Source organism: Otolemur garnettii, unplaced genomic scaffold (genome assembly GCF_000181295.1).
Source record: "Otolemur garnettii isolate 467f Iridium unplaced genomic scaffold, OtoGar3 scaffold00014, whole genome shotgun sequence".
Classification (NCBI taxonomy): Eukaryota; Metazoa; Chordata; class Mammalia; order Primates; family Galagidae; genus Otolemur; species Otolemur garnettii.
Genome location: NW_003852409.1, coordinates 24,085,092 through 24,094,711, shown reverse-complemented (window position 1 = coordinate 24,094,711; position 9,620 = coordinate 24,085,092). Strand labels below are relative to the sequence as shown.

Genomic DNA, 9,620 nt, shown 5'->3' with positions numbered 1-9,620 from the left:
TTGGTTCTGTCATAGCCTTGCACAGGGAAAATATCCCAGGAGTTGGAGGTTGCTGTGAGCTGTGATGTCACAGCACTCTACCCAGGGTGACAGCTTGAGGCTCTGTCTCAAAAAAAAAAAAGATTTGTAGCTTAATTGTGCCCATTAGTAACACAAGTTAATAAATGAAACTGTGTTTACATTTCAAAAGTGTTTTTGACTTTCACAACTGAGGTTGAGTTTGGCATCCCAGACCCAAGCTTGGTCAATCCTTTCTTTATATAATACTTCTGATCTTTTTACAAGCATGGCTTAAGGAAATACTGAAGTGTCTACTCGAACAATGAACATTTCCTGTTTGTTCTTCCATATCCATTCTTGAACCTTGTACTCTCATCAAAGTTCTTCATTTATTAGGCAAAAAAATTCCTTGCAGTGGTAAGGAGAGCCTAACTAGTATTTGTTTAGCCTTGCCTATGCTGTTAGTTCCAAGAGAATGGAAGTGTGAACATGACTAAGCAGGAATATATTGCTGTCCTATGATAAACACAACCTTGGTTATACTTGGCTTATCAGACCATACAAATCCTATAATCCTGTTCAGCATTTTTGGAGAGATTGTATTTCTGTTGGGAATACCCTCTCTGTTATCACAGAAAAGACCTGTCTCAACTGTCATGTCATATATTAACATGTTATATATTAACATTTAACAGCATTTTAATGATTATTTGATAGAACACATAATTATCCATATAGGGTTTGTAGAAAGGGCTCTTAGCATATTTATATGCTTTCCATTGAAAGTATTTTCCCATGTTCACTTAGCTCAGTCTTCTGATAATCTCTTATTAGGTGATAGTGGCTAAGTTGAAGACATCATGACAGTTGACTAAATGTTGGCAAAATATCAGTGTATAATGCCTTATCTTTTGTAGAAAGCTGTGGTTCTTGAATAACATTGTCAATTGCCCCTTAGGGGAGAGAATGTAGAAGATGCCTTCCTTGAGGCTGCCAAGAAAATCTATCAGAACATTCAGGATGGAAGCCTGGATCTGAATGCTGCTGAGTCTGGTGTACAACACAAACCCTCAGCCCCGCAGGGAGGCCGGCTAACCAGTGAACCCCAGCCCCAGAGAGAAGGCTGTGGCTGCTAGTGACCTGTTTGCTGAGGCCCCTCATTTGACCTTTCACCTCTGTCTGTCGGAAGCAGTACTTTTTACTGCCTCATTGTCTTCTGTACATCTTACTGGGTTTAATTAAAAAAAAAAAAGAAAAAAAAAGAAAAAACTCTGTTGTAAAAACAGTTTAACACAATACTAAACTGCTAAACAACTAGATGTAATCAGGTTATCAAAGGCAAGTAGAGTAATCTCTCCTGCATGGTAAATCTAGAGTTTTTTTTCCCCCCCTTGTCCTCGTGATAGGTATGTCACCAATATATGATTTAAACTGAGCACTGATGCTGGACTTCATGATTTTTTACCCTCCCTCTTTGGCAAGGCTTTGTCTCATTGTATGGTTTAATTTGATGATAATCTTAAGCTTTTCTCCTGACCTTTAACTGTTGAAGTATGTCTGTTGTAACCAATAAGTTCATTGCTGTGAAATGACTTCTGATGGTAGAGAAGGGGTTCTGTAACTGCTTTTGATTTGTTTTATGTTGGGTAAATTCCCTGTTGTGTGGGTGGCGTTTTTCTTGATGAAGTTTGGTTCTGTCATAGCCTTGCACAGGGAAAATATCCATTTATTCTTCTCTCTCATGCTTAATTAATAGCTTTATCTTTTTTTTTTTTTTTATCATTTTATCCTTTTTTCTTTAACAGAAAGTAAATATGTATAAAATTTGAAGGAACCGAACTAACAGTACATTCTGTATATTATTTTAATGAAGAAAATAAATTGATTACTGGCATTGGAACAGTATAAAATACCAGTTTGTACAGTATGACCTATATGTGACCATGTTATTCCCTTCCATTTCACACAAGGAAATAGACACAACTGCAGTTCACAAGTGGTACTGGCTCCACCCCTTGGTGCTGGCAGTGTTTGGGGACATTATGCTGGAAAGAGCTCCTAGCATCAGAGGATTAACACTAGCAGATTCTGTTCCATCTTTGCACTGTTGCTTACCTGCTGATTTTCTTAACTGTTCTTGTGCAATCGACAATGTGCTAACCTGCTTTTCTTTTTGTAAACGTTTGCATTACAGGCTGCATTCTTGCCTTACTGTATAGAAAAAGAAAAAAGGCTGGGTTTATTATTGCACATTTTAAGCTTTTATACCTTTATCTTCTTGGAATGGTCAGATTCTGAACCAGACAGCCAGAACCACAGGTCTGCTGTTAAGGGATTTTAAATTGTGCATTTTTAACACTACAGTGAAATAATTTAAGATATCCCTTGTGTTCATAGTATGAGGGGCTATTTTATGTCATGTTGGCATAAATTATTTTGTAAAAGGGAACATGTTTCTATTAATGTTTCAGTGTTTGTGCTGATACAAAGTAAATTATTACTTTGCACTAGGTGGTTTGGCCACTGAAAGAATACTGTATTGTAAAAGAAACAATCTTATTTGTTTAGACAACAAACTTAAGTTTTACTAAGTCCTTCATTTCTGTTGATTGATTCCTAATTGAGTTTATGGCTTCGTGGCTGAGAATTGAGAAGTTATTTGAAGTAGGATAAGTAAACCTTGGCATATTATATGAAATGCATTCAGCTCAACTGGTGTGTTTAAAATACACATTTGAAATCCCTCTTTACAGACACTAACGCAAAAGTACATCTTTCTGGGTTGTAAACATGTGGTAGTACCAGAGAATTGTATAGTCAATGTTAAATAAAAGCCAAAACTGGAATGTGCAGAAAATAGGATTTGGTTAATTTGTGGACTTATTTTTATTTTTGTCTTTGTTTAACTTTTTAAGAAATAAGATTCCTGGAGTAGATTGGTATATTCTGTTAAAGAGTCCATTTTGCTTACACTGTTGCATCACAAGGGATTTGCCCAGGGACCATGACCTGCTGGTGTGTATTTACAAAAACAACACACACAAACTACCCGTTGGAATATAAGGTAGCAATCACAAACTAAAGACTGCGGCTTGTTTAGGTGCAATACCCTGATTCCCAAAGTTAGCTACAGTGGGTCTTACTGTTTTTGTGACAGAAGGATTTATTCAGACTGCTGTACTCATTTGATGTAACAAAATGCTATTAATCTAAATATTTGTAAATAAAGTACCTGTATCTAGATTAAATTAAAATTGGTTGCATTATTTTCTGAACTATAATAGGGTTTATTTTCTTCAGGTGAGCAGTTGTTAGGCATGTCAGTTTTTATTGCAGAACTGTCCTTACTGTATAGAGAGGTCTATATATCTCGTATATAGAACCGTATCACTAAGTAATTGAGCTACAGTTTTATCCTTGTGTTTGCATCCCCCTTGCAATGTTTTAATCAGCCTTTTTCATTTGATGGCTGATAGTGTTCTCCTTTGTACATGGGGCCAAACTATTTGCATGTGTAATCCCTTATAATAAACTTGGGTGCTCAAAGATAGAGGAGCAAATTGTCATATTGTAACATCTGTGTGCCAGACACTGGGCAGTACGTTTTGGAGACAATGTGAAATTCTTAATTTTTAATCCATAAGAGCTTACTGCTTGTGTGGGTCACCTGCTTTTCTGGGTTACTTGTTGCCCTCAGATATATGAGGAGGCCCTCTGATTAGTAATTGGTGCTTGGTACTATTTATGCATTAGACATTCCAGTACAATGTTCAAGTATTTTTCCTGGATAATAAAGTGTTTGATGCAGTAAACTTGATTTTTTTTTTTTTTTTTTTGGTTGGTATTATATACAGAATACTAGTTACAGGTAGTAAAATTTCCTTGGATATCTTTTGAAACCAGGTATTTGGCTTTTTATGTCATCTCCCTTCTCTAATTCTGTGAGAACATAGTTTTTGAGTACTTTTTTGCCCATATGTCCACTGTTGTTAAGTGTGATCTTTTTTTTCTATAGATGAATGGTTCAATTCATCCTTTCAATAGAAGAAAAGACCAAAAACTACTTTCCATTCCTGCTTGTGAGGGAGTACAGAGGGGGTTCACAGGCAGTTTGGAGAGGAGATGCTCTAACCTCTTTCAACAAAGGCCTTATAAAATTGTGTCCCTGAAGGATGTCAGTAATTGTAAATAGGTCAGACCTGTAAGCATTTCGCTAAGACTTAAGTAAAACAAGAGAATGTAAATTTATAGATAAGTTTTGTTTTACTATGTTAATAAATTATGTCATTTTCATTGTCTTTATTGTAATTATATTTATCCCATATCTTAATGGTCCAGTTGTAGGACCGTTAACTTTTTAGTACTATAAACCTCAGTGATGAGGGATTACTGCATTCACTGTGCTATTCTGTACTGTAGAAACATGGTATAATGCCTGTTACGGCTGAAAAGCTGTCTAGTGGCCTAGAAAAGAGTTCTCGGAACTATTTAAAAATCTATCATATTTACCCCTTTCCCTGGGAGTAATTCTGTTGCCACGAACTATAACAGCAGTTGCTTTTTTTTTTTTTTTTGAGACAGTCTCACTCGGTAGAGTGCTGTGGCGTCCTAACTCACAGCAACCTCAAACTCTTAGCCTCAAGCGATTGTCTTGCCTCGGATTCCCGAGTAGCTGGGACTACAGGTGCACAACACCTGGCTATTTTCGTTTTTCTATTTTTTATTTTATTTTATTTTATTTTTTTAGTAGAGACAGGATCTCACTCTTGCTTAGGCTGGTCTTGAACTCCTGAGCTCAGGAAACTCACCCACCATGACCTCCCAGAGTGTTAGGATTACAGGTGTGAACCACTGCACCTGGCTGCTATTCTTTTTTTTTTTTTTTTTTTGAGACAGAGCCTCAAGCTGTTCCCCTGGGTAGAGTACCATGGCATCATAGCTCACAGCAACCTGTCCAACTCCTGGGCTCAAGTGAGTCTCCTGCCTCCGCCTCCCAAGTAGCTGGGGCTACAGGCATCCGCCACAACACCTGGCTATTTTTTGGTTGCAGCCATCATTGTTCAGCAGGCCCGGGCTGGATTGAACCCACCATCTCAGGTGTATGTAGCTGGCCCCTTAGCCACTTGAGCCACAGGCGCCGAGCCCTGGCTGCTATTGTTTTTTTAAAAAATGTACACATCAGAGTTGAACTGTTAATTATAATAATTCAAAAACTTTTAAATGTCTGAACACAATTTGAATTTATCAGTGGGTCACATTCTTTAAAATATGAAGTTTTCGGCTCGGCGCCTATAGCTCAACCGGCTAAGGCGCCAGCCACGTACACCTAAGGTGGCGGGTTCGAATCCCCAGCCCGGACCCGCCAAACAACAATGACGGCTGCAACCAAAAAAAATAGCCGGGCGTTGTGGCGGGCGCCTGTGGTCCCAGCTACTTGGGAGGCGGAGGCAGGAGACTCGCTTGAGCCCAGGAGTTGGAGGTTGCCATGAGCTGTAATGCCACGGCACTCTGCCCAGGGGGACAGCTTGAGGCTCTGTCTAAAAAAAAAAAAAAAAAAAATGAAGTTTTCCTAATTTTCCACCAAAGAATATTTTTGGTTGAGGACAAGCATCTGAAATGTAATAGTTTTATTCATGAATATGCATATATTCATTGATAATATACTTCAACCTCCAAGTAAGAGATGGAAAAACTACTTGAAGTATTTTTTTTTGGAATCAGGTAAAAATTTGATGACTGACTTATAAAGTTAGATGACAAACCAAGTTGATTGTATCTTTTATTTTCTTATGAAAAATAGATTTGTAGAAGAATTAAATAACTTGACACTCTGTAAATGAAAAGAAGCTTAGGTACATTCTTTTTCTTTGTCATGAGGTTTACCAGTTTATAGATAAAAATATGCAGTTAAAATCAACATTGGTTTTATAAAAATACAGTCCAAAGATTTAAAAAAAACAATCCTCAGCCACCTAGAACCGTGGTTTAAATTGTATACAACTATTCCCACATGTAAAAGTGATTTACAAAATCCCCTGGTGTTAACATTATCAGCAAAATAAACTACAGAGGAGCTTTGGCAAAAAACCAAGTGGCATGCCAATTATCAAGTTGGTGAGGTAGTGGAGAAGGTATTTCCTCAAATACATTTACGTAATACAGTATTCCTCATCTGGCTGTGCCGTATTCCTACAGTAAGACAAGTAGAAAGGATGAGTTAAATTCTTATAACGTAGAAACAGTCTTAGATAAATTAATAATTAAGAGATAGCATGAGACTGATAGGTAAAGTATATATTTAAATACTTTTGAAAAATAATTTATGGTGAATCACTATACAAAATTATGACGGAAGAAGTTTTTATTAAGACTGCTAGAATTCAAGATCTTCTGATTGAAAATGCAAGTTAAAAGATCTTTGCAACACATACCCTGTGAGCAGGAAGCTGGGAATTGCCATCAGTGTCAGTAACCATCTGGTGGTTTTGATGGACTTTGTAGAACCTGTAGTAAGAAGCTCTGAAAAGGGGAGATAAAATGTTAGAATCCAGCTCCCTAATTCCAATTTAGTTCAGGTTTTTATCCTGTGTGGGTCTGGATTACAACCCTGGACTTATAAACATTTCTAACAACCTCACCCCTACCCCATTGTGCCTTGCCTTTATTTTATTTATTTATTTATTATTTGTTTTAGAGACAGTGTCTCACTTCATTGCCCTCGGTAGAGTGCTGTGGCATCACAGCTCACAGCAACCTCCAACTCCTAGGCTTAGGTGACTCTCTTGCCTCAGCCTCCAGAGTAGCTGGGACTACAGGCCCCTGCCACAATGCCTGACCATTTTTTTGTTGCAGTTTGGCCAGGGCCGGGTTTGAACCCACCAACCCTCGGTATATGGGGCCAGCGCCCTACTCACTGAGCCACAGGTGCTGCCCTTTTTTTTTTTTTTTAAAGAGTCTCACTATGTTGCCTTTGGTAGAGTGCCATGGCAACACATCTCAGAGCAACCTCAAACTCTTAGGCTTAAGCAATTCTCTTGCTTCAGCCTCCCAAGTAGCTGGACTGCAGGTGTACCCCACTACACCCAGCTAATTTTAAGAGACTAGGGTCTCGCTTTGGCTCAAGGCTGGTCTCTAACCTGTGAGCTCAGGCAATCCACCAGCCTCAGCCTCCAAGAGTGCTGGGATTACAGGCGTGAGCCACCATATCCAGCAAGAAAGAATTTTATAATATTCATTTATTGAGCATTTAATAGGTTCTAGGAAATTTATAAATTGTAAAGCACTTTTTTTTTTTTGAGACAGGAGTCTCACTAGGTGGCCCTTAGTAAAGTGCTATGGCAACACAGCTCACAGCAACCTCAAACTCTTAGGCTTAAGTGATTCTCTTGCCTCAGTCTCCCAGGTAGCAGGGACTACAGGCGCCCTCCACCACGCCCAGCTATTCTTTTGTTGCTGTTGTTGTTTAGTAGGCCTGGGCTGGGTTCAAACCCACCAGCTCTGGTGCATGTGGCCAGCGCCCTAACCACTTAGCTATGGGGCACTTCTTGCTGTCACCTTGAACTGATAATTGACCCCTAAACTCTTGCACACTTTTTTCTTACTACTCTGGGCTATCTTACTTCCAAAGTGCCTCTCTTAAACCCTGTCTTGAGGCCATGATGATTTTGATCTTTAAGTGGCTTGGGTGTTATGGTAATCATATTCAAATCTTGGCTCTGCTGTTATTATAAGTAGCTATGTGACCTTGGTAAGTAACTGCTCACCTTGGGCATACTGAAGAAGCAATGGTCCTTGAATACTGGTTGTAATTCAACCATTATACCATTATACTGTTCTGTGGTAAGACAGATTAGTCCTTAAGTTCTGCTTTTGTCTTTGATATGTCCTCGACCAAGGCATTTATCATTTTACAATTTCCTTTTATTAAGGGATAATGCCTACTTCCCAGAATGTAAAGATTAAAGATTAAATGAGATGATATATGTAAAATGTATGTGCACATAGTTGGCACTCAAAAACGGAAGCTATTATATTGACAGTTACACTGTTAGCATTTACCAGTTCTGTGAGTATTTTATGTTCCTCCTAAATGATCGTTATTAACCTTATTTAACTCTCACACAGAAAACTCTTGTGAAACTCAAGGTTTTTATAGGCCCTAAGATAGGTCCGCATTCAAAAGATACCAACTAAACTAGGACTCAAATTGAATCCACAGGTCTAAGCTCTTGATGGAGTAGAAAATAAGGAAACCCAGAAGTGGAGAACATTAATAGTCCAATTAACTACATCTCTGCCAGGTCTTTGATCTCCAGTTCTAGTCTGTTTCCTAAGCCATCAGTTTATCCTCTTTCTACATCTACCAACTAGTTTATTCTAGTTTTCCCAGGGACCCAAAAAGAGTGTTTGCTGAGACAAGTTCTCTAGAGTTTAAGGTGGCATATCTATATCTTGAATATCGTACCCAGGGTGTCCCACCTGCGGCAGGCAGCTGCATGCAGATTATTTGAGGTCTCTTTTGCTTATCTGTGGTGTTGGATATTGTAAAAAGTATGCACAGACCTTTTTTTTTTTTGCACATCAGCTTTTGTTAGTGTTTGTATATTTGTGTGGCCCAAGACATCTCTTATTTTTCCAATGAAAAAGTGATTAGACACCCCTGCCCAGATGATGCACCCTAATCCTTTCAAGTACTTTTCATGTAATATAGTAAAATCTCTGTTAAGAGATTCCTCTTACCTGATTTTGTCCAAGTTGAGAATCCTCTGCAAGGGTAGACTCCATTTGGGACAGACTGGGTGACAATGTTGAATCTGTAGAGGTGCTGGTGACCAATTCCCCTAAAGCATCAACTTGTCTCCTCAAACTGTGTAATGTGCCCTCTGTCTGCCGCTTTCCTTTACTTAATACTTCTGCTTGCTTGGACATACAGTGTCGAAGTTGGGCCTGAAAAGCGTTATGAAAAAATTTAGGATTTTACACAGGAAAAACATATCAGAACTGTGTATCACTCAGCTTCCTCCCATTTGACATCTCATAGGCAAATCTACCATAAATTAAGAAAGGCTGCTGAAAATGCTGATTATATGAGGTGCCAGGTGGATACTCTGGCCTTTAAAGCACCTGAACTTTTACCATTCTGTGCTATCATTAACTGGGACTTTTATTCAGCCTGTTCTTTCTACTGTTAACTGGTGCTCAGGGCTTTTGCATCCCCTGCATCCCCATTCAATTACCGCCTCATCTCTTTCTTCCTTGTCTGCCAGGACTTAGAAGGTTAATGTATATTGATAATCTTAAGTGTCTTTTTACTATGGTTTGATCCTCACCCTACACGATTTGGCTTTTCCCTCTGCAGTAATCTTGAAATGATTCTCTTAAAGTTTATAGCAGCGCTGTCCGACAGAACTTCCTGCAATTATAGAACCCCTGCTCAGTGGGTAGGTGCCAGCCACATACACCAAGGCTGATGAGTTTGAACCTGGTCCGGGGCCAGCTAGCTAAACAACAATGACAAAAAAATAGCTGGGCACTGTGGCGGGTGCCTGTAGTCCCAGGTACTTGGGAGGCTGAGGCAAGAGAATCACTTAAGCCCAAGAGTGAGTTTGCTGTGAGCTGTG

The 9,620-nt window shown here is 38.9% G+C and overlaps 2 protein-coding genes across 3 annotated transcripts in view; one reads left to right on the top strand and one right to left on the bottom strand.

Annotated features, from left to right (window-relative positions):
* The window catches only part of RAB14 (RAB14, member RAS oncogene family), a 30,055-nt gene extending 26,801 nt beyond the window's left edge, over positions 1–3,254 (top strand). Inside the window, exon 7 of the mRNA XM_023510569.1 lies at positions 951–3,254. Coding sequence (XP_023366337.1) covers positions 951–1,136 — 186 coding nt within the window. The 3' untranslated portion in view covers positions 1,137–3,254. The remainder of the gene's footprint in view (positions 1–950) is intronic.
* A 2,559-nt stretch (positions 3,255–5,813) lies between these two features.
* CNTRL (centriolin) overlaps positions 5,814–9,620 on the bottom strand; it is a 106,022-nt gene continuing 102,215 nt past the window's right edge. For both annotated transcript variants that reach the window (XM_012802438.2, XM_023510577.1), the window contains 3 exons: positions 8,740–8,946; positions 6,432–6,519; positions 5,814–6,189 (listed from right to left, as the gene is read on the bottom strand). In XM_012802438.2, the coding sequence (XP_012657892.1) occupies positions 6,466–6,519; positions 8,740–8,946 (261 nt within the window). In that variant the 3' untranslated portion in view covers positions 5,814–6,189; positions 6,432–6,465. The remainder of the gene's footprint in view (positions 6,190–6,431; positions 6,520–8,739; positions 8,947–9,620) is intronic.